This window comes from Falco naumanni, chromosome 3 (genome assembly GCF_017639655.2).
Source record: "Falco naumanni isolate bFalNau1 chromosome 3, bFalNau1.pat, whole genome shotgun sequence".
NCBI classification, from domain to species: Eukaryota; Metazoa; Chordata; class Aves; order Falconiformes; family Falconidae; genus Falco; species Falco naumanni.
The window spans coordinates 25172281-25197487 of record NC_054056.1 but is presented as its reverse complement, the minus strand read 5'-3'; the positions used below and the strand labels follow the sequence as shown (position 1 = coordinate 25197487).

The 25207-nt window shown below is 44.2% G+C and overlaps 1 protein-coding gene across 5 annotated transcripts in view; it reads left to right on the top strand.

Annotated features, from left to right (window-relative positions):
* Nucleotides 1-25207, top strand: part of PHACTR1 (phosphatase and actin regulator 1) — a 303507-nt gene that overhangs the window by 139109 nt on the left and 139191 nt on the right. For 2 of the 5 annotated variants that reach the window (XM_040586600.1, XM_040586598.1), the window contains exon 1: nucleotides 10681-10949. The exons of 2 other annotated variants lie outside the window; for them this stretch is intronic. In XM_040586600.1, the coding sequence (XP_040442534.1) occupies nucleotides 10700-10949 (250 nt within the window). In that variant the 5' untranslated portion in view covers nucleotides 10681-10699. Of the gene's footprint in view, nucleotides 1-10680; nucleotides 10950-11183; nucleotides 11600-25207 lie in introns of those variants that run through there. One more of the 5 variants, XM_040586601.1, reaches the window with a different exon arrangement.

Genomic DNA, 25207 nt, shown 5'->3' with positions numbered 1-25207 from the left:
AAGCTGTGTATATTCCCATGAGTGCTACTCGCCCGCTTCTTACTGAAGGGCTGTGGCATGGTCACATCCCACCGGAATATCTCACCGGAGTGGCTGAAAGCCGTTACCCTGATGAGCAGGCTCGGTCACTTTGCAGTTGCAGAATGTAGAGATCCACTCGCACATCGCTGTGAGCTCATCTTTGGCCCTAGGCTGTCTTCGTGTGTTAGCACAAAGGATACAAGTCAGAGAAAGATATTCTTGATTGAATGTTTTAGAATCATAGAATAATTTAGGTTGGATGGGACGTTCAGAACTCAAAACAGGTCTAGTTAGCTAGGTTGCTTGAGGACTTTTCCATTCCAGCCTTAAAAACCAACAGAGATGGAGATTTTACAACCTCCCTGGCAACTTGGTCTTATGCTTGCTTGTAAGCAAACCTGTTGTGGTGTGAGGAAAATATCTTTTCATGCAGAAGAGAATGGAAACTGTGTTCTCTCTTGAATTGCCTCTCAGTGTAGTCTTTAAATAACACTTAAGAAAGTAAGTTCTTAGTTGTTCATGGTGATGTAAGGAACATAGATGTGTTTGTCCTCTTAGTATACATTTTGTTGACAGATTTCCAGTCATCACCCATGAAGTGATTGAAAGCTTCCATCTGCTATTGGTCTTGTGATGCACTTTAGAGCCTTACCAAAGTCTTGAAGCACCAAAGTCTTGAAGCTGGGATGCTTTAAGCTCAGAGGATTACTGCACTAGAGAAAACTTGAAGAAGATCATTAGGACAAAAAGTCTGTTAAAATGTCAGAGTGCATTGTATACTGCAGTCTTGAGCTCTGCTGGGGCCCCTTGGAATTTCTGTAATACAAAGTAATAAAAAAGATCTGCAGTGGGTTTTACCGCTATTTTGCTGCATTTCCTCCACTGTGAATGAAATGCATATTGTACTGCAGGCTTTCTACTTCAGCCTCCAGTCACGTGTTCTTCCCTGGTTTCAATCTTTGGTAAAAGCAAAATCCTGCTTTTTGTGCTACCTTTGTCCCCTGGAGACTTCGGTTTTGGCTGATAGGCATTATGGATCGTGCAGGTAGAGCAGCTGGATCCGTAAAACCTCGAAAAATAACAAATATGAGGAGTAAGTTCTTATTTCTTATGAATAATTTACATACGGGATGGCTAAGATTTTGAAGACTACTGTAGGTACGTGGTTATACGTTATGGCAATGCATCATTGAGAAAGCTGAATTAGATTTTAGCTGTTAATATTTTCTTCTTTTATAAAAAGCCCTGAAAAATTACTAAAATCTAGTCTGGATCTTGAGGCTTTGCAATTATCCAATGGGCAGATGTTAAAGAGCTCTGCAAATTTCACATTAAAATATGTTCCAGGATTTCAGCAAAAGCTGATTATACAGCTATTTCTTCAGATCCTTTAGCACACTGCAGCTTCTTTTGGTGACTGCCCTTCAAGGTTTTACGGAGGCGAACAATGCTTCATGTGGCCTTTTGTCAGCAAGATGTGTTGATGGCACATGTATTGCTGGTGTCGTAGAGACTCGCCTGGTCATGTTAAGCTCTGGGGACGGCAGGGGAGCGATGACGTGGGACTGATGCAAAACTTAACTTTTCCCTCTGTGCTTTGTGCTTCGTACCAGTCCCCAGTGAAAGTACGAGCAGCGACTAAGAGATAGGAGTCTGATGATGAAAAATGACTGGACTGCAGTAAGGGTAACAGGGGCTAAAAGGAGGAAAGCAAGAATCCTCTTTTGCTGCTTTTCTTTGGAGAAAGTGAAAAGCTCCTCGTGCAGGTTTCTTTGCTGTTCAGAGGAGCCTCTGTTTATAACTGGAGGAGGAAAAGACTGAAAAAGATGCTTGTTATATTGTCAGAAGCTTCTTGCTTCATTTCGGTACTGCATGCTGCTAGCTCACTGGGAGATATGTATAGGAACTGCATGCTATTCCTAGGGATTTGTGTTGTCTTTTTTTTCTAATTTGGGAAAAATGTGACTGCGTATTGAAGCGAGGAGATTGACAGTGTGGGCTGCTGTTGGGCCCAGTGGAGGCAGATGCTTATGAAAGCTTCCCCCTACAGCTCTGCCAGCCTACGTACCTTCATCGTCCTTTGCAGCTGCCCTGGTACTCCGGGTTCCTGCGCTGTTCGTGTGTAATTACAATGTGCTTTTTGTGGTGAAGCCTCTGAAGGTTTGGAGGGTCTGTCAGTTCAAAGGCACCCTGAAAGTTCATCTGCTCACAGCTTTCCTAACCTTCTCTCTGTTCCTCCTCCTTCCCTTTATCTGCTTCTCTTCCAACTGAACATTACTTCCCTTCGCCTCCTGTTCCCTCCTGAATCTCTGGTGCCTCTGTTAGACCTCACGGACGTGTAGCTTGCTCCTTCAGCTCAGCCCCTCGTCCTCCATCTGAGCTTGGGCAGGGTTTGACTTGACTGGACTTGCCATCTGCCTTTCCCCACATGTCCATCTTCCAAAGCTTTTGCATTTTATGACTTTCTCAGATTGCCTGAGACGCAGTGGTGCTGGAAACCACAGGAACCATAGTGAGCTGTTAAACTGAAATGAAAACTCATTAGTTTTGTGTGGCTGACCCAGAGGCCCACAAGGGATGTGCCAAGTCCCAGGCTGTTGGCCTGGAAAGTTTGGGTAAGAGTGTAAAACCATGTTACTGCAAATGAGCTTTTTAGGGCTAAGTCTGCAAAACTTACCCTTCTTCGTTTGCCTTTTTTTTGTGTGTGAAAGTGTTCCCTAAATGACTGTGCTTCGTGCACAGTCATATCCCTGACCTTCAAGTAAACTGTTCTGAACTACAAGCAACAGACTTAATATGAGTCATTTATAAAGGCAAAAAATCCAGTCATCCCTATTATGTGCTGATCATAACTTTGTCCGCTGTAGGTTGGTGATCTCAGTAGCCAGTAGAGAGTCTCTGAGATAACAGCCATCCATTTAATTGCTTTGAAATAAATCTTTTGGTCTGTCTAGCAATTTCAAGCCATGCTTCTTACTTATTTGGATGTATTGCCTCACCAAAGATTGCTGCAGTCTGATCCTTCTCCGTAAGTTTGGCCTGAGAAGCAACAATAAAAGTAAGGATTATCAGCAGGGAATGTTAGTCTGTGTATATTCTTTGGGAAGCCATGCTACTTGATATCATCAGGAATTAATTTGATTAGTCATGTAGACAGAAGTGTGAGGGCAATTTGTGCTGAGAGCAATGCTTGTGCAAGCTGATTGACTTCATGGCAATTGCCTGTGATGGAAAGTTTAGTGTGACCTATTTTCTTAAATTTTCCTTAAAGCCAGATGACTCAGACCTTTCTGGAGCCAGGGCAGACAGAGCACTGCTGTATGGCTCAGTCCCTGAGTTCTTGTGACAGGGAATGGAAAGTCTTAGACCTCTGGGATTTCGTGATATTCATGTCTATCCCACGCTGTAGAAGGGATAGAGTTTCAGGATATCCCAAGTGGCAGATCTGGAAAGACCGAGGTTTTCTCAGGTGTCTCAGTTTGATCACCCAAGATTTTCAGGCAGTAGCAATTACAAGTAGATATTTTTTTTTTCTCAGCAGTGTCTCTTTTTACCCTCATCTTGAGACATGTGCAATTCTTGAGAAAAGAGCGAGAAAACCCTAGTGGTGTTCTGAAAGATGATGACTGTGACCTGCTTTACTGAGCTTCCTTTGCATGCAAGAATCTACAGAAAATGCTGTTCCAAGTCATCGGTTTGTCACACACAGAAAACTTGATCAGTTTTACAGAGTTTATAAAGTTTCTTTGTTGCATGTTGCAAATTCGGGGCTTCTGATGTATTTTCCATGTTAAGTCGAACATTTGATTTTGTTCAAACTGATGTCCTTGTTATGAAACACTTAAAATGCACCTCTCTGGAATCCTCCTGTTGCCCTCTTTCCTTTGCTTTTCAAACACGTGGTTTTACTTGGAGCCATCAAACCCACAAGTGCCTGGTTTCTGTGTCCGTCGGAAGCGGTATGAACGAACCCATCATGGGAGAGCAGTTCTGCCTGTCTGCCACCCAGAGGTGGCCAGTACTTGACTTGATTTACTTTAAGGGCTTGGAGTCCTCTGGACCATCTCCCTCCCTTTTTCGTGGCTAGGAGCATTTCTGACAAGAATAAGTCATATTCAGTTTTTCCCCAGGGGCTGGCTAAACACACAGGCATGCACACAAGCATTTTTAGTGTGCTGTGGAGGAACATAACCTTGTGAGGAATTATGGATGCAGCCGGATACCTGACTGTGGGTTTGGTTTTGTGGGGGTTTAAAAAGTATTTTTTTGCATTGATCCGTAAGACAGCTCTGGTTTTGATGGGAGGAAAGCAGAAGGTGCAGAGCTGGCTCTTATTTACGAGCAGAAGGGAAAAGGTGTTTTGGGTGGATGGGGTGAATATCCAATGTGTATTGGACTTTATTATGTCAGTGTCAGGGAGGGAGTAACTAGTGAGGAAGCAGCTGCATGTTGTGAGTCTTCAAGCTACCAGTGCTATTGTGTTTTGGTATATGTGAATTGCTGAAGTGGCCAGGCAGAACTTAATCCAGTTTTCTCCTTGGTTTCAGTCTCATAATTGCACGGAGGCTTTTGGAACTACTTTTTGTTAACTTTAAGATTGCAGTTATATCTAAACTGAGGGTGCAGGGGTGCTGTGCAGTCCCAGTTAATGCCTCTGCTCTACGTTGTGTCCGTTATCAACGTAAAAGTGGTGTGTAAGCTTCCATTCCTCTGGCAAGCCAGTTATGCAGGATCTGCAAAGTGCTCCAAGCAGATCACTAAAACCCCAGGGCATGCCACATCTCAATTATACCAAAACTCAGAGTGGATTTTCTAAGATGGGAGCTAATGACCTTGTTAGGGCTGCAGTGAACTGGTGGCTCTGGTGCTAGGACTTGCAGTGACTTTGCTAAAGCTAGAACTTCACCTATGATTTCAGAATGAAGATTGTCTCTTCCTTTTGAGCATCATCTAGTGCTAATGGTTGCTTGCTCTGCTGTTTTACAAATCCAGACTCCACATTGGTTCATTGCTGGTGTTTACCCTCAGCTTCATCAGGCCTTTGTGCGTTAATTACACATATATGTTTGGGCATTCAAATGGCAGCTCGGCGACGTTGTGGCTGTCCTGCTGGGTAGGATGACGTCTTCCTTTTTATCCTTAGAAGTCCTTTACAGTCAGGAGTTCTTCACACTTGCAGCTAACAGGTGTTTCTAAGCTTATGTGGTTTTTGCGTGTAACCTTTTCTGTTCATTTTTATCACAACCATATGGTATCACTTTGAAATAAAGCTGGGCTTCTCCTAAATAAGGAAAGAACTCCATCGTGGCAAAGCATGTGTATAGGATGTGGAGAGTCCTGCAAGTAGAGCAAGAATAAGCCGTGTGATGCCTCAGCAGCCTTGCTGAGTATATGAAGGCCAGGAAAGGGCATTTTCTTTCCTTTTCTTCTCCCTTCAGTTTGCTTTTGTTTGTGCGGTACTCATCACCTGGCTCTCTTGGGCTCATGGCTGCGAGGAGTAGCTGGGATTGTTGCTCAAGAATGTGTTTATAGCTGCAGAACTAAAAAGGTCATATTCTATTTTGGCCCGCAGGAGTCTCAGGCTGATTCCCCCTCCTCCTTGCCCTCCCAGTTTTGCTGATGTGCCGTGCAGTAAGCAGAAAATGCAGGAATACTGTCAGCATCCAGCACCCTGGAGCCCCCGCCACGGGCCAGCGTCCTGCCACACGAACTGCCTGGCAAACAGAAAATACTTGGGTAGCCAGCTTTGAGTTGTGGCTTGCAAGCAGAACGATTCTCCGCCTGGCCACAAACTCTTTTGGCAAATGTCAGCTGTCCTGAGGTGGCTATTGGGGCATTTTGTGGCAGTGAATAGGAGATGCTGCCAAAGGGGGTACTGTGTTAGTGGCTGGTTGTTGTAGTCAGTGGATCAAATTGTATGTGTTTTCCTTTTCATTCCAAGTCGATCAGCTTGTTTCAGTATGTGTAATACAACATCAATGTATACGTTAATCACCAGAGCAGCTGGTAATTAGTTAATTTATCTTTTATCTCTTTTTTTTCATTCTCACTGGGATTCATAGTGCAGTGGGCAGAGGAAACAGGAAGGAAAGGAAAATATTTCAAAAAAACTGCCAAGTACAGGGGCATCCCTGCAAAAACATCACTGCCTAAATAGGCTGTAAAACAAATTAATCACAATGATTTGGTTAGAAAGATTAAACTGCTGAGAAGTGACGCTGCCTTGTTAGACTTGCATTTCTCTAGCATTTTCACCTGGTCAGTGCCAGCTTCTTCAGGGAAATGCTACAGCTCTCCAAGACAACCTTTGTATTGAAGGAAGGTGGCTGAGAGGTTCCCACAGGATCTCTGATATGCACCTATTTGTGCTGGAAGCAGGAGGGAGCCTGTCCTGCCTGCACAGAAAACCTCATGTTGTTCAGCTGGGGGGCTGCAGGGCAGACTTCAGGGGTATCCTGACTGCAGTGGGCATTCCTACAGTGCCACGGCTTGGAGAAAGGAGTAGGAGGAAATCTTTTCTGTGGTGTGAAGGATGTGGAAGATTCCAGCATTACTTTTTTTTTTTTTCACAGAGATTGTTTGAGGGCAGAGTGTCCCAAAAGAGACTCCCAGTCAGGTGATCTGAGACATGGTCCAGGGGAAAAAACTGAAAGACAGGCTGGAGCCTCAAAGATTTTGATGCAGATATGGATCCATATCTCAGTAGTCCTCTGTTTAAAAGGGATGCTGCTTTCATCTCTTCTCTATGGACAATAGAAGTGGACTTTCCTTAAAGCAGGCAAGGTTTTGGCTGTATTCTGTTTTGGCCACAGAAAAGATGGATTCCTCTTATTTCTTTATCTGATCTGTGGTACTCTGCAAATGCCCAGCTTCATTCAGGATACCCCTGAAGTCACTGTCAAATAACCAACTGCATGACATCCTCTTCGTTGGTTTTGTTGTCCAGTGCGCAATAAAATTATGCCAAGTTTTGTAGCTGCATATTGAGGCAGTGAGTTATTTATTACACCTTTTTTTTTTTTTTTTTAGTTATCTTTAAAAACAAGGCAAAGCAAGTCATTTTCTGCAGAAGTGTTGTAGTATGTTCATTTCACATTATTTGTCCTGGAACTGATTAGCAGCAGCAGTTTTCACCATAATTACACAGATAATAATTAAACATATTTTTGTTTTATGAGCTGTGGCAAATTCAGATTCTTTATAAGGCAGCTCTTAGGAATGAAGGCAATTTGCATGTTATAGCGAAGTACATGTTAGAAGAAACATACTAGCAGATGGCTTAAAGGCTTGTTTGCATTCAAAATACATAACACCTGCAAGCAACAATGCACTGGGCTTTCTCCATGATAATTTGGGGTTCTCACCCACATGGAATCAGTGTTACTCACTGGACCAGTTATTCAATTCCCAAAGGGCCCCAAACGTGCCAGAGCAGCTGGGCTTCTACAGATCTCCTGGGATCTGTTTGCAAAAATTCCGTCGGTTCCCATGATGGTTGGTGATTCTTTCATAGTGCAAAGCACATGTGAAGCTGGACAGAGTCATCAAAGAGCTTTTGACGTGACTTGTAGGAATAGTTACTACAGTTTAACAGGTTACTGTTAAAGTTACTCCTTCCAGTCTCTGCCTGAGAAAGGGGATACTCCTGGCCCTTTCTAAAAGCTGTTTGGGGTTGGGAAATAGTAACGGTTACTAAAAATGCAGGGATTTGGATACCAAGTCTATTTTCAGATCTCAGTTGAATTTTACAGTTTTAGAATAAAAAGAGTTGGAAGAAAAGGGATAAATACTGTTGAAACAAAATCCAGTGAAACAAAAAAGCTTAAGTTTGGAATGTGTGAACCATTCAGATTAAGCCTGATGGACCATGTTTTTCCTGTTTCCCCTCTCATTTTGCTATAAATAGTAGATCACTGTATTTGAACACTGTGTAAGTGTTGCCTCTGTCATATACAAACACCTTCAGGGCACCTTGAAATATGGTTTCATAAAATTTATCTGAAAAACAGAAACATCTACATCTCTGTTCTTTAGCCAAGGAGCTGAGATATCAAGACACCGTAAACAATTTGTCCAAGGTCACACAGGGAGACTGCAAGAGCCTGATGACCTGACCCAGTTTTTGATGTCCTAAGTCCTACCCGATTCCTGAACTACATTTGCCTTACAAGACCAGCTCTGCTGCTCTTCAGCTCTGCTGATTATATCACCCTAGTCACCTTTCCTAAAACAGGCCAGGTACAACACCCCAGGATTGCCCTGAGATAGCAGGTATGGTGTGCCGGTTTTGAGTTCACACCACATTTAATTAAAAGTCATATTTCCCAAATTCAGGGAAGTTCACGTTTGAATGTGCTTTCCTTTCCCGACCCATTTCTATGATGCGGCAGTGCCGAGTACCAGTGACAGCCAGCCGTGAACTCTCAGCAAGTTCAGAAGGTGAATTATGGTCATGTCTTCTGCTTACCTAATTATTTTCTGAATCACAGCTGAACTGAAGGTGTTCTCAAAGGCAATGAGTAAGTTAGAAGGAAATCCACTGCGAGTGTCTGAACTGCTGTGTGACTGGTGGAGGGTCAAACTCTTCTCAGCTTTTCCTTTCCAAACGTGTAACAGAGCCAACATTGTCTCAGCATCAGGCGTTCAAAGGGACGACTTCTCAGTGCATTAACTCCTAACTATGCGATACGCACGTTTGGAGACTTCACCTCCTTGTTCCTGAATAACTCTGCGTTCCCTCTTCTCCTACCACTTATATGAAAAAGGTGATAATTTTAGATGAGCAACACATGCAAAATCAAGTCCTTTGGGGCGATACTTAACCTGAGGTGGCCGACTCTGTTCACCATAAACCTGTGTGCGTAGCGCAGTGTGCAGGATGCTTTGCGTGGCTTAGGGAAAGGCATGTTTCTGCTGAGAGCATGCTTCTGCCCATATTTCCATGGGATCTGCTAGCACCTAGTCTGACTTGTGAAAGCTGCCGAGGAAAGTGAAGCCTTGCAATTTTTGCCATGTGTGACATCTCAAGGTTTCAACTCCCAGGAGTGCCAGGTGAGAAGTCAGACCTGCATCAGAATGACGCAGAACAAGTAGGTCAGCAGTTTCGTTGCATGCATCTTCTGTGTGTGTGTGTGTGTGTGTGTGCATGCGTGCATTTGAGAAAATGGAAAACTGTGGCACTGAATCCTTAAGTTTTTGCTCGGTCTTTCTTTAGGCAAAAGTCTCTCTGTCTGTTTCATGTGCAGCTGAAGAGAATCAGGGCTGTTTTGGCCTCCTCTTGCAGCAAAACATGTGGCAACAATATGTGGAGATGGTAAATTGCAGAATGAGTGGATTTCTTCTGAAGGCGAGCAAGGGCTTTGGCTAAAAATAAGGAGAATGGTATTATTCTTTGCCATGTTTCGTCTGCCCCAATTGCACTCTCTCTGCTTAGTGCCTGCCAAACGGATAGCTTGCTGAAGATTTAAAGGAGCAACACTCACATTCCTGTAACAGCTACCAGAATAGCTGAGGTTATCATCTCTCCTTCAGGCTTTCCTTCCCAAAGCCTGCAAGAAGCAGGCATCCTCACCCCTGCTCCTGCTCCTCCCTTTGTGTCACAAGCGCTGTCCTGAGCTGCTGCTTCGGCAGGTTGGACAGCCATGCTGGGAAAACAGACAGCACATTTTGGGGGTGGCTGGGCAGCAATGGATTGACAGAGCGTCTGGCCAGAGATTATAATCCCCTGCAGGCTGGGGAGCTTTGGAAGCGTGCTGCCCGGGCTGCAAGCACCCGGGATCATAGGGCTGCTCTCTGGATCAGCTGCAATTTTGGGCAGGAGGCAAGGGAGATGAAGAAGGGGGGTATTCATCCCCCAGATAAGCAGTTGAAATTAATTCCGACTGTCTGTGCCCCTCCGGTCAGCCTTTGCCTCAGAGGGGCCATCCCACTGCAGGGGGGCTTGGGCTGAAGTCCCAGGGCAGAGCCCCACAGGGCCAGGGCAGGCACCCCCTCTGTCCTTTGGAAGAAGCAAATGGGGAGAAAAAGCAAGAAGGAAAAGCAGGAGGGGTTTGCCGGGGGGCAGTTGGGGCTTCCTGGGGCACCTGAAGCGGAGTGGCCCTGTGCCCCCAGCGCCGAAGGGGGTGCTGGGGTGGGGGGGTGCTGACCGCCCGCTGGCAGCCTGTCCTTTGTGTGTAAAATACTAATTACGGTGGGACAGGCTGCCACGCCGCCCCAGCGCGAAGGCAAGGTCGCCGTGTTTGCCAGGCTAGAGAATCACGGCACACCCTGCCAGGGGACCTGTGCCCGCCACCCCTGGGGCTCCAGCCCGGCACGGGGCTCCGGGGGGGCTTGCCAGAACAGGGGGAGGGCACGGAAGAAGAGGAGGGGGCAGGAGGGGAAAGCAAAGGGAGGCTCTGTGCTGCTGGGACGGGTGCAGGCGGCAGGGCGGCCGAAGCTGTACCGGGCTCCGCTTCGGCACCGAAGGTGCCCGGTGGCTGAGGGTGAGGCTGGAGCAGGGATGCAGAGCATCCTCCAGCCAAGCCCAGTGGCTGCGTTACGGAGCAGGGTCGCGGAGGGCAGCAAGGCTCAGGCAGCCTTCTGCCTGCTCTGCCTCCCGCCTCCCCTCCTCTTTCCCCCAGCCCTCCCCTTCGTCCCTGTTGTGTGTGTGGCAGCTAAACACCGAGGCGAGAGGGAGCGGATGGCGGATTGCACGCACGCCAGGCAGCCTGGGATGCTTGCTTTTTCTTCTTCTGGCTGCAGGCAGGGCTCGGTTTCAGACATGAGTGAAGAGAAACCTAAAAAGAAAGCTTTCTATCTAGTGAGGATGAAGCCACTGAAGGAGCCCACCACCACTAACAACAATGTCTCTTTTGTGATACACTGTCACATAGGCAAGGAGATCAAACACATTTGCAGCAACTGCAGTCGCGGGGAGGAAGCCCGTGACGGTGAGTGCCGAGATCCTGTGGGTGTAGGAGAGAGGCAGGGGAGCGCGTTTGCTTGCATGGGGGGTGTGTGTACATGTGTGCGCTCCCATCGGAGGCTGGGATGCTCGGCTTGCCCCTCCACAGATCCTAGGGAAAGAGGAAAGGGAGCGCGGGAGGAATGTGCTGGGCATTGATTCAGCCTGTCGATCAGAGAGATGCCAAGAGGGACAGGTCCCCTCATTTGCCACAGAAGCTTTGTGCTAGCAGTTTAGGCACCAACTCTTTCTTTTTTTTTTTTTTCCTCTTTGCTTTCTTCCCCCCAGTTGCTATAGAAATTGCTGTGTGTATCGATTGTGTTTTGTTCCCATTCCCATGAATTTTAGATCAGGGTTTTCTGCTTTGATACATCAACTTTTTCCTTGTCGTGCTGCAGTAGAGTTTGCTGGACTTAACTCAGTATCTGGAAGGACTGGCTTACCTGGAATCCAGCTAGTGTGATTTTCACCATGCTGTCAAATGCGTGGGGGAAATTGTATTTTTATTGGAATTAATATAGTGCTCTTCATCAGACAACTGTTCTCTTCCCTTCCCCCTCTCCTTTTGGGACTGAGCAAAACCTCCAGAGGGTATTCAGAGAGTGACGGTGTAATCAATCACAGGTGTTGCTACAGGTAAGTATATGTTTTTTATGTTTCTGGGCATGCAAATATTTGAGGTCAACAATGACAAATTATTTAGATTTTGCCAAAGCCAGCAGTTAGGAGAAACTGAGAACTAAAAGGAGCATAAAAGCATTCAGGCAAAAAACAGCCTCACAGATGTTACCCCACATTCTTGTTCAATTTTGTATTACTTCGTTTTGCTGTGTGGTTTTACATGTTACTTAGGAGTGAAGGCACTCGACTTTGGACTCCCTGTTAACTGATGTAGTAGACAGATCATGTTTTCTGAAGGTCAGGGAAAGGCTTTTTTTCATGATAAATGTGAATATGAAAACGTTAACGTTTTCTGAGCTGAGGTTCTCAATAGTTGTTGGCACTTCATTTTTCAGCTTTTGTTGCTGAGTCTGGTTATTATTATTATTATCATCATTATCATCATCATCATCATCATTAATTATTTTAATTAACCAAAGCTGCTTTCATTTGCTCCATGCAAATGAACAAAATATTATTTGGGATGTGATGGTCCTTTGTCAACCACAGGTTTGCAGTTTAATGAAGTAACTGTGGTTTTGGTAATGTCTCTTCAGAATTAGCATCATGCTAGTGTGATTATAGTTTCGTTTGATTAAAAAGCAGCTAAAGCTGAACTGAATTGCTTTCAGTGGAAAGGGAGAAGACAGCCCGAGAAGCCTGGAAAACCCACAGTGGGTTAAGCACTCTTACTGCTTGTAGCACTACAGCAGAAGGAAGAATCTGATGAATGCTATGCAAAATGTTGAGTGTTTTCTTTCCTCTTATGTTCTACTGGTGACAGCAAGCCCCACAGATATTAAATGAAGGGCTATGTGCAGCAGCAGCAGCAGGTACTTTACACTATTAACGTGGTTTATTTATCCTTAAAAGCAAATGAAGCCATTTGTTAAAAATATGCTTTCCTAGATTAATTGAATTGACCTAAAACTCAATTGCATCAACATCTTTTGCTGGGGTTTTTTGCGACCTTGTATTTGAAATCTTAGCTCAGTAAGAAAAGAACATTGCTTTCCTCCCTTTTAATGCACACATGTGTATGCGTGGATGCTTATGAATGTGTAACTCCAGTTACTTGTACCTCTTAACAGACTAATAGGTATGTATTTAAAGATTTTCGTTCCTTTTTTATGTTTGGTTATTGAGCTTCAAACCATTAGATGCTCTGAGGGGAGTGTATCCCTCTTGACAGGAGATAATCTAATAACCCTACAGAGGCAAAGAATAGAGCAGAAAGGCTTCCAGCCAGCAGGCTTCCAGAGCATCTCATCCGTCTGTTTTCACCCCCTCCTTCTGTGGCATTGGATTTCATTCCACCTCATGCAAATAACTTTTGTGGTTATCATTTTAAAAGTACATAGTATTGGTACAGCCTCAATACTCAATTTTCCACCGGCATGCACAGCTGTGAGTTTCTTTCAGAAAGTAAAGAAACTGTAGTCCCAGATATGCTGGCTGAGCATGCTTCCTGGCTTGACTCTGACACATTTTTCAGGGCTGAAAAAGGCCAGTTTTTCCCTGGTTAATACCTGTTCTAGACCTTTTGAGGATTTGGAGGGAAAGGATCATATAATGAACTGACATTATGATGTAATATCAACAGGACAGATCAGGTATGGAGAAACCCGTAGGGATCTCGAGATGTCCGTGCATCCTCAGAGTTGCACAGGCTAAGGAGCATCCAGAAAGGGGACCGCTTGGTACTTTTTATATGGGAAATGCACATAGTTTTGCAATGTGGACAACCCCACCCTCCTATTCATATCTATGTACAGTTCATGCATGGTCTTATAGGCCTGCAGCTGCACAAGTGGACCCAAAAGTACTGTGTGGGTCCCATGACCCCAGCAACTATTGTATTTGTTGGAACTGTGTACAAAGACCAGGATTCAGTCCTTACAGTTAGGCAAGTCAGTGGGATACATTGATTTGATGTTGAAATACCCTCCAAATTCAGCTTTGAGTCCTATATTATGTTCATTACCCTACTCTACATTCTCAGTGTACTCCTACACTGGCAGAGCTGGGGAAGAAAGATTCATGCTGAAACAGAGGGAGATCCTTCAAAGACCACCGACTGATCTAGCAAAAGTCATGGCTAGGAGAACAGCAGAAGAGATCGCCATAAAACTGAAGGAAAACATGGAGGCAGGTGCTGAGCTGTATGGCATCTTGGAGAGAGAGGTCATGTAATTTGGAGAGAAGTCAGTGAAGGAACGTGGACGTGCAGATGGGCTCACTGAAGTAAGGGTAAAGGAAGTTGGTGTGGATGCAACATTTGGTGGGGTAAAAAGTGAGAAGTGAGAAGCTCAAAGAGAAGCAAGAGGTTACAGCAGTGCTGATGGAGGTAGGAGATGCTTTAAACATTGGACTGAAAGGAAAGGATGTATTTAATGCTGATTTAGTTGGAAATAGAAAACGGAGATGGGGGTGTATAAAGCACCAATACTGAGAGTTTTGGACAGAATGGCAGAAATGGTGTTGGAAATGGAGAAGTAGAGAAACTGCATGTGAGGAGTGAAGGAGATGTGTGGTTTCATCCTGTGAAGTTTGAGTGGCCACAAGACATGCAGGACAGGATGCCAGCGAGGCAATCAGGCATGGCAGACTGAACCGAGAGAGAGAGCTCAAGTGTAGAGTGATAGGAGTCACCTCAAGGAATAAACGAGCCATCAGGGCTGAGCTCTGAATGCTGCCAGGGGAGGGCTGCGAGGGAGAGGTTGAGAGAAGCGGGATGGTGAGGAGTTGAAGAAGTTCTAAGAAAAGACAAGAAATGAGGAAGCAACACAAGTTGGAGGTATTTTGAACGCGCGAGAAGCTTGAAGGGGAATGAAAGTATTTCCTGAACATAAATGTGGGAAAGGGACCGAAAAGCTTGCAAAGAGGAAGGAGCTAGAACTGTAAGAGGTAGAGGTGCACTGGGACTGTGCAATGATAAACATCATCTGGTATGTACGGAGCACTTCTCAGTGTACTGATTTTGATGGCCTCTGGGAGGGTTGTGGCAGTGCTGGGTCATAGCAGATGACATGACTGATGAGCGAGGGAGGAACAAATACAGGGAGAAGAGATTTGGCTGGGGTTTAAGGTGTTCACACACTGAAAACTGACTGCAAATCTCAAGTCTCTTGCAAAAGTCCCAGCCTGGGTCTGGACATGGTTTAGATGCATCTCTACTTTAGTCGCATCTTGACTTTGGTGTGGCTAGAAAGAAATGTAGAGGTTTCAAAGGTACCCAGAAATGACCTAACAGAAAGGGCAAGTGGAGCAATTGAAGTGGGATACTTTTGATTTTTATACAGAAGATCTGACAAGAAAACTGAAGTGGAAAGCGGTTACCTAACAGTGCACTGGAAAAGAGGGACTGCACAGAGAATAACAGGTTTTTACCAGTGACGGATTAGGGTTCTCAGCTCACTTCCCACTTCCACAGAGGATCTCTGGGCAGCTTTGGGCATGTCCATCCATGTTCCTTGGCTGTAAAGTGGAGATAGTGGGATTTCATTCCACCTGCCTGCTGGTCTGTAAATAGAGAGGCAGGAAAGGACTGCCTCTTGCCGTTTGCGTTCCTAGTGCCAAGGACTGTGGGGGTCCAGGTTTTGGGCAACTCGAGGTGTAAGTGTAGTGGAAATATAAATGATATTAAGAATGAACATATCTGAAAGGTTTCATTCAGAGCTCAAACCCAGTCTGTTATTCTGTGCTCCTATATTTCAGGGTTTTGCTGTTTAAGCAAAAATGATTCGTTATCTTATATATGCATGAAAATCAGCGTGAACTGAGATACTGTTGCTGTAGGAATTCCAACGCTTGTTTTTCTGCTGCTGTCCTTCTTCTAGAGCTTTCAGATAAATATGTTTTCCAGCGGGAAAGAGGGATCTGGGTGGGGGGGTAGGTGGGTTGTCTGTGATGTGTGTGTGTTTGTGATTCCCACCTGGAATTGAAGACACTTCTTTTCAACCAGGAACTTTGAGAACATTTACTTTATCATCACTTAAGATATTGTCTCCAAGGTGATTATTTTGCTTCCCACAAAAGTAATTATTAAATGAAATAGTTATCTTCTAGACAAGCTGTAAGCTCTGCAAGAGCTGTGTACAAAAACAAGTTTTCCTCCACTAATTCTCACATTATTTCAAACAGTAACTGCTCTTCCATTGCCATCTCTGGAGCGAGTGCATTTATGTGGCTGTGAAGCATTGCAGTCATTTGCAATTGTACCATTAAAGATCCTGTTAAAAAAACCTGTTAAAATAAAATATTTTGGAGGAAAAAAATTAGATTACACAGAGTGGAAAAGTAGGCAAAAAAACAGCATACCTGGTCCTGCTGTGAAGTGTGGGAAGCCGAAAAATGTTTCAGGTCTCAACAGCTGATATAATTATGCAATGTGTGTCTTTAGTCTCTGAGGGATAGTTAACTTAAAGAGGCGGGGGGGAAAGGTATGGGCTTTCATCGCAGAGTGAAATATGTCTCCTTGACAGCACAGATCATAAAATTAAATTGGTTTATTTTTGTCGGTTTGAACTCTAGCGTTTGATTTGGGTGCATACGGTGCTATGCCAGAGAAAGTTGATGAGGTTGAGCAGAGAGATTCCACATTCCCACAGGCTGCTGGGGAGCCAGGCGGGACGCTGCTCCCACCAGCATCGCTTTCTGCTTAGGAGGATACAAGCCCTCAGCATCTTGTGGGCTGAAAATAAATGTGCCCTTCTAGGAAGAAGGTGCGATTCCTGCTTCTGGTAACTTCTAGATGGCCAAATCCCGAGGCAGGCAGGGCAAGTTCGTTTATCTTTCCTTTTCCAGGAACCCTGCTCCCAGTGGTGTGTCTTGTTGCACATTAGGGAACGGCAGAAAGTCATCGGTTGCCTGTGGTTTTGTCTTGAAATCAGACTTAACAGGGCTGCGCTGCAGTGGTGTGGCTGGGCATGGACTGCGGGCAGGGAGGAAGAGGAGAAGAGGAAGAAAAAGGGCTGTTTGGGCTATGAGTTTGGGCTATGAGGCTCTGGTTTACATGCTGAGACTAGCAAATACAAATGGCTGGCTGGACATACGTGAGGCTTTCCTTAAACACAAGCAGTAACTTCTAGTCTGCAGTAAAAGGAAAGAAAACAGACTGGGAAAGAGAGGAGGGATTGCATCTTCTGCCTTTATGTTCCAAAATAAAGATGAAGAAACACCACCGAGCCTGGAGCGAGTCATTAACTGCTCGTGTGCATCTCTGTAGTGATTAAATCATATCCTATGAAACTGCCTGTAGCAAATACTGCTGGCCACAAAATACGCCAGTTGTGTACCGTCCAGGCAAGGCCGTGGTAGCAATGTGAGGTTCACAGCCAGGCCTGCACAGGCTGTCATCCAGCAGAGCTCCAGGCTTACCTCAAAGAGCCCTGGCAGATGCCTTGTCCAAAATCGCAACATAATTTATATTATTGACCCAAACTGTGTGAAAAATATGGGTAGTAAGCAAGGTCTTCTCTTCAGTTAATTAGGTAGTAGGGGGGGGAATAGGTTGTCGTGGTTTAACCTCGGCCAGCAGCTAAGTACCACACAACCACTCACTCACCCCCACCCCCATCCTGGTGGGATGGGGAGGAGAATCAGATAAAGGTGGAACCCGTGGGTTGAGAAAAGAACAGTTTAATAATGGAAATAATAACAACAACTACTATAATTTTAATGAAGAGAAGAGGGAGAGACAGGAATAAAATCCCAGGGGAAAAAAACAAACAAAACCAAACCCAACCAATCAAACAAAAAAACCACAACCACCACCACCCCAAACAAACAAAGAAAAAAAAAGCGAAAACCCAACCAAGGAACACACAACACAATCGCTCACCACCCACCGACCGATGCGCAGCCAGTCCCTGAGCAGCAGTTGGCAGCTCCCAGCCCACTTCCCTAACTAACTAACTAACTAACTAACTAACATCAAACAGTTCATATACTGAGCATGATGCCCTGTGATATGGAATATCCCTTTGCCTGGTTCAGGTCAGCTGTCCGTGCTCGGCTTCCTCCTGGCTTCTTGTGCACCTACTCACTGGCAGAGCATGGGAAACTGAAAAGTCCTTGACTTAGGGTAAGCACTACTTAGCAACAACTAAACTAAACCATCAGTGTTGTATCAACATTATTCTCATACTAAATCCAAAGCACAGCACTGTACCAGCTACTAAGAAGAAAATTAAGTCTGTCCCAGCCAAAACCATGACAAAGATGTAAGCCAGCTTATGCAAGCAGATGTCCAGGTCCCTTGTTTTCCAGTGGAAACTCCTGTGTCCCTACCAGAGAAATATTAGGCACCTTTCCCAGGAGGTCTGTATATCTGTACCGTTGATTTGAGCAGTTCTAGGAACAAAACCAACAAGAATGATGGAATTGGTCACAATGGCTCAGCACCTTCTCATTTTTATTACACGGTGTTGATATAAGGACATTGATAAGAGGATAACTCAATTCTTTGGGTCTTCAGAGAGCAGACGGCTGGCCTGTTTCAGCCCTGTCTCCTCTTGTTGATTTCTCACATTTTCAATGCTGTAACTCAGTTGTCATCTTTTGATGGTATGTTACCATCCTGCTCCCTGTTCTGAGAACCAAGTTTAAAGTTTTGGGATGTGTAAGCCTCTTCAATGCAAATGCTGGGGCAATACTGAGCATGTGATGAAAAATCAGGTCCCTGTGGGGAGCTTAAAAAAGCAGGTGAAGTGCCATCAAGTGTGGTGAAAGCAATACAGTGGTTTTCCTGTATTAACGGTAATGCTCTGCTCTAATTATTTGTTATCAGCTTGTGTGTCTAGTTTTGATTCTTCTGTGTCGTTAGGTCCATCAGAAATACCACACAGAGTGATTTGATAAACGATGGAAGTTTTCTATGTGTAATGCAGGGAGGCAATGCATAAAAAGGGGGCGAGATGTGGATGATGGCATAGACCATGGAGGAGCAGGTTCTCATCTCACTCTGCTATACCCAGAGCATTTCAAACCATCTGATATCGACCTGGCTGAAGAAGCTTGGCTTTCTGTGCATTTGTTTGCATCATCCCTGTGCCCTATTTTATGCCTTCATCCCTGCTCAGGTGGGCAGTTTGTTTCCATTTCTGTGTTTTGTCTTTCCTGAGTCCTTCCCTTACTTGCTTAGAGACGTTTCTCTTAGAGGATGGTTTGCACAGTTGGCCTTCTTCTTTTTTGAAACTTGGGATTCTTTAGAAGAAAATGAGATATATAGAAGTGCTTCACTTTACAACCATTATTGCAATTCTATTCATTAATATTATCCCTGCCTGTCAGAGCTAAGCAGCAGAGAAATACTGGGTATGTAGGGAAGGGATCAGAAGACCTGGTATTCTGCCATGTCACAGCTCTTCCTTTCTTCTCCTTTTGTTTGACTTTCGCTTTTCTTTTAGATTGTAACCAGTACTACTTGTATCAGTTTGTGCTATTATAATACCTTCTGCCTCGGTTTAGAAATGAGATCATATCGTATCACATCATATCATTAAAAGCAGCTGAGCTCATTTATGGGCTCCTTGACTGATGAGCAAAACTTATCCTCTGAGTATACTTGTATGTAAACATTATCATTTGTTGATGCTACTCAGCAAAAGAGGTAGACATTCCGTCAGTTTCTGTATTGTAAGTTTTTATTTCTTGATCTATTTCAGTGGCTGTTAGTAAATCTATAGCTATTCCTTTGTATCTCCTCAGGTTGTCTTGTTTGTAGTCAGACAATACCGAATTTGGCTTCCTGTTGCTGTCACTGTATTCAGGCCCAGATTAGCCAGAAGGTAATTTCAGGAGCACAGAATCAGTGTAGGTAGCACCACCTTGTTAACTGTCTGCCAGAATGTCTAAGGTTAATTGGATATATTTGTTCTGTGTTAAATCAACCGTGCCAGGTCTCACACATCTTCCCAAACCCAACAGCCAAAGCCCAGCATTGGGGCGCTGGGGCAGTGGAAGGGCAGCAGGAGAGCGCGCAGGGGCTAAGCCAGCTCTGGTGTGATGCTCCAACCGCTTTCCTAAAACCGAAGAGTACTGTGATGTTTGCCATGTTCTTGATGGTTGCTGCAAAGGGCTGAAGCTGGGATGTACTTGGAGGCACCGTTTTTTTTCTTGGTGACTTTGGTTTGTACGCTTCTCAGAAAATAATGAAGTTTTTGCCATCGCTGTCATCTGGAAAACTGTCCTCTTGCTGGTTTTTGGCTCTGGTGAAGTGATGTGAATCTTCACTGGTCAGTTGCTTTTAGTCTTCTTGTTTCGGGAAGGATTGGGTGGAGAGGAACAAGGTAATGTTTGATCTTGTCACTGTCATTTCTTCCTGATTTCCCTGGTTTGGGGTCCAACTTACTGAAGAGGAGGCAGATCTAGTAGACCCTCTGCCTTTGGATGAGACTCTTTAGATTCCCAAGAAGATGAATTTTTCTGTTGCTCTGAAAAACAATGAACACGCAGTATAATTTAAATCAAAGATAAAATCAGTCATTATAAAACCACCTGGTGTAGCTTCTTTGGAACCACTAGATGTACCATTCTGGCTTGTTATGCCCAGACCGCCCTGCCTGAAAGATACCCCCAAAATCGTGGTGCCAGTCAGCCATCATGAAGATGTGCTGTTGAGAGAAACGTTATGGACAAGCGCTGAAGGGAAGCTCTGCATCCCAAGTGAGAAAAACCACAAATAAGAGATGACCAGACCTGACTGACAGCCTCTGCAGATTTTCTCTGCATAGGTAGTGGAAATTTTGAAGAGTTGAAAATATGCTGGGAAATAAAAGCCAAACATTTCCCCAGCTTCCCACCCCCCCATGCCCCACCTGCAAAAAGTAAAGTTGTGTCCAAAATGTCCAGTGAGAAGAGGAGAGCAGGTTTCTGCATGTGTATGCTCTATAGTGTGCTAGTCCGGCCGTGGAGCGGGGTGAGACGCAGGTTCCGAGACCCTGGTTTGTGTAACCGAGATTACCCGCGCCCATTTCTTTGCCCCGAACTAGGAGAGGTGTTCCGTCTCAGCTACCTGCTGAATCTCAGAAGCTCAAGGGTTGTAATTTAAGATGTACAATTGTTTGTGCAGGGAGGGCCTGGTGTATCTGTTTCTTGGGACCTTTTGGAAAGGGTGTAAGGTGTACTCCAAATCTTCTCTTACCCTCCTCCTGCCTCGAGCGGTGCAGCCCAGGGCTGGGACAACAGGCTTAGTGCTGCAGATGCTGTCCCCTATCACTACTGAAAAGAAAGATCTTGACCTCTGTCATCTTTTGCATGAAATTTTTCAGGCCATTAGTCTAATGGTTTTGTGCAGTAGGAGTGCAGGGTATATAGTTAAACCGGATCCAATTATTTATTTTTTCTTGGGAGATTTTCATAGCAGAGAATGATTTTTATTTCACCTTGCCTCCTAAGAGAAGTTGATTATCTGTTTGAAGAAATGGTATTTTAAATCTTTCCTTGTAAAGAAAGGTCTGGGAGCACGGAAGTGTAATGATGGTAACACTGAGAATATCAGGTCATTTCGAGAAAGGTGTGTCTAAGTTTTGTTAGACATTTTGATAACAATATTCTTTACCTTCAGCACAGAGCTGAGGGATGCACAGCTGCTACGCAGATACCATGGTCCTGAAAGTTAGTTGTCCTTTTAACACAGATTCCAAAATCAACAGATGGAAATGTTGGTAAGCAGACTTGAATGCTTTGGCGATCTTAAGATAAATAATTAGAATACTCGTTAACTACATCCTGACAAATGAGCCAGGCCTGGAAATACCACTGTGGTCTACTGCATCCACAGCCATTGTATTAGCATTCTATGGAAGTATTAGTGATCCATATAATCACATCCACATGGACCATAGCCGTGGTCCCTCGTGTCAGCAGTCCATGTCATAAGGAGTATGGCACGGCTTTATCTCTCTTCACCCATCCATTGGGTGCAGCTGCTTTGACATTTCCAATACTCAGATACTATCTGACACAGCATGTGCACAGCTCCAATGTTGTTGGTTTTTTCATGTGTAGACTTTGTCAACCCTGCTTGTGGTGAAGTAAATAAATAAATAAACGCAGTAGAAATGTTATTTTTTCTACATCAGCTGATACTGAACTGATATAAAAAGTATGTGTGTCATGCTGCTGTAGAGCTTTATAGCATCTTATCTTTCTCATTTTATTGTTCAATCTGCTTAAAATGTCAACACTGCTGAAAATTCCGATGCACATGCTGAACAGTCAGCAGTGCCAGTGCACAGACGTGTGGATAGATGGATGGACGGACAGTGGAAGCTATTTGAACGAAAAGGTGAACCGGTATTGAAAGACCTCTTCTTCTCCTCTTCCCATGCACCAGCAAAACAGGGTGCCTTCCTTACACTAGCACAGTGGGTTTATTGGATAAATAGCTTTCAAATATGGGTTCAGCCTGAAGGAAAAGCCAGGTGCAGAGACCTGTATGGAACTTAGGCTGTTTGAATCTGAATTGTACCCTGCTGAGAAATAGAAGAGTGAGATGACTAAAGCTTTCATTAGTATTTACAGCCCCAGAATAGTTGTCTGCTGGATTATAGCCGTAATGGTGAGAGTTTGTTGTCTAGTCATCTGCTGTGGCACTTAAGATGGAATTTACTGCCTGCACCAGCATCTGAACTGTGAAGAGCAATTTCTGACTGTCAGCTCTCTACAGCTGTCAGTCTTTGGCTCCTCTAGCAGCCACTGGAGAGATGGAGAGATGATACCAGAAAGGGAAGGTAAGGAGGGACTTGTGAGGCTCAGTTACATAGCTTCCTCTCCTTCAAAGTCCCACTCTCAGTCACATGTATAAACAAGCTAGAATTCAGGAGGTATTTTCTTTTCTGTTTCTTGTGTGTGTCATTAGAATAAGGACAGCATTTTGCCTGTGTTCTTTGACTCTAGGAAAATGCTCAAGTTACTGGTGTGGGTTTGGCTTTCTGTGCATCTCTGTCATCCCAGCCAAATACCATTTTCCTTGTGAACTCCACATGCTTGTGCTGCACGTGGAAACCCATGAGCCTAAAAGCAAACAGGGAGATGCTGTATTTCCAGTGAACCGATCCTTCTTTCTCCAATTCATCTCAAGCTGGCAGAACAGCCAGTTCACAAAGCAGCAAGACAGGCATCAGTTCACCAGTACCTTTTCTGGCATTGCATAGAGGCTCAAAAAAGACATTATTTGGTGGTATTTTTCTTTGGTGGTGTTTTTATTGTTTTTTCTTTCCCTCAGCCTTCTTTGACATTAGGGCCTTTTTGATAAATAATAGGGAAAAAATGAATAAAATTGCAAGACTGCGTGAAGATGGGTGGTAATTTTAGAATTCAGCTGCTCTGAGCTAGTATAGCTATTCCCTGTGTTTAGCAAACAAAGGAAGATGTTATTCAACTGCTGCATTCATCTATGTCAGGTTTTTGTGTTATTGCATTTGTTGTATACCAGGCTCCATTTTTATGTGTTTATGTGTAAGTAGCTGCAAACGTATCTCTTTTGTTTCTTGTTTCCTCCCTTTGTAGCAAAATGCTTAGGAGATTTGTCATTCAGAGCACCATCATAAACTTTGTGACGCTTGAGGTATCCAGCCCGATGTCATGGTTCAGGCCAGTCTCTGACCTGCCAATTCAAATGAAGTGCTGTTTAAGTAAAGAGATTTTTTTTGAAAATCAGGTTTGCGTGGCAAAGACTCCACTTCAGTTGGAGGAACGTATGTGCAAGTTTGACATTTGACTTTACAGAACAGGATCTGTAAGACTTGCAGGGTGTTGTACTGATACTTTGCCCAAAGAAGATGGGTACTTAAAATTGAGAACACTGTTCCCCAGAAGGTATATGGGCAAATGCAATTTATATCACCAAAAATGTTCAGAAAGGCTTATGTTGTAGTTGCAGTGTTTTGGGTTTATTTTAGCTGCTCAGTAGCAGAATCTTGCTAACTTTGAGAGGAAATTTTCAGCATTTGGGGAAGTCACATTTCATCAGTTTGTGCTCCCAGTGCCATCAGTGAAGGGGTGAAAAAAAGATTACTTTGTTTTAATTGTCAGAAGTGTCGGGTTTTGGTTAGGTTTTATCCTATTTCTGTACTGAGATGGAATCTCACCCAGATTCCTGTCAGGGTTACCATTGTACCGTTGCAAAATGAACTTTACTGCCAAGTTCATGATCAAGTGGCTCTGCATAGGCAACCCCCATGGTGCTGCCAGGGCGTTCCCCTCACGTTTGCAGCTCACATCATGCCCCTGGTTCCTCCCAAATGCTGCAGAAAGGGGTCGTTCCCATCAATACAGAGGTAAGCACTCATTAAGACCATGCTCTTATGTCTTCTCCACCAATTTCTTTTTCTGCAGGTCAATTTTAACATGCTGGAAAGGTCCCTTTTACAGCTTTGGCGTATAAAGTCCTCTGACATCAGTGAGGAGGCATGTTTTAGCATGCAACAGCATGTTTCAACCCCACATGAGAAGGACAACACATAATGCAGTTATCTTCCCTTGCTCCTCCTGCTCATCTCATGAATTGTGAGCAAAGAGCAGAGGGCTATATTTTTCCATCATTTGCAAAGTTCTGATAGCCTTGAGGACAAAATATATCCCTAATTCCCAAGATGGTCATCCAGTCGCTAGATGGCTTGAGGAAGGTAATCCTGCTCCTTGTGACCTTTGCCGTTCACCTTGGTAGGGTCAAGATTTCATTTGTTTCTCTCTGCTAACGTTATTTCCATACATAAAGCTGCTGGGACTATTTCAGTAGCTTTTTCAATGATCCTGTTTTCTCAGTTCCCTGTAGTATTTTTTCCCTTAGTTCTGATCTCAACTCTTTCTCATTTTCTGAGCTATTTCTGGCTGCTGGACTTGGAATTATTCATGAACTTGAAGCTACATGCACAGATGCTTCCTTTGACTGCAATATTTCTTAGGTAGATATACCAATTTGATTACCTGATGGGCTCCATCTTTTTTTAAAGGCAGCAGCTTTTTTTGAAATCATAGGCTTTCCTCTAAATCTACTGAGCAAGAGCAATAGCCTGCAGAGCTCAGCAGCCATAAGACGCTTTAGAACTTAATGCTAAAAAAAGCAGGTGAAAAAAAGTGAAATCATAGCTATGAAAACCACACCGAAATACTCCTTGTGTTTTAGCCAGCCACCCACCAAGCTTTATTCATGACTTTAAAGGAGTCATGGGTATTTTTCTCCCCTTTGAGTATTCATCTCTGAAACTCAAGCCTCTACCATAAGGGCCTAAACAGATATTTCACCACAGCCCAGGGTCTAAACTAACAATCATTTGAATCAACAGAAGAATTCCCGTTTCAGTGACAATCAGTGAAGACCATATGTAGCTGCACTTAGGTACTCTAAGCAGAAGTATTTAGTCCTTATTTTAAATTCCTGAACACGGGTACAGACTATCTCATTTCAGAGTCCAGTGAAGCCTTTTGCTAGGCTTTTACTGACTTTTTTTTTTTTAACTCCTATTTATGCTCATTATAAATGTGCCATTTGGTACAATTACTCTTTTCCTCTTGGCCAACTTCCTATCGACTTCTTTAAAGACCAGAAATAGAAGTTCCTTTTTTCCCAAGAGAAGC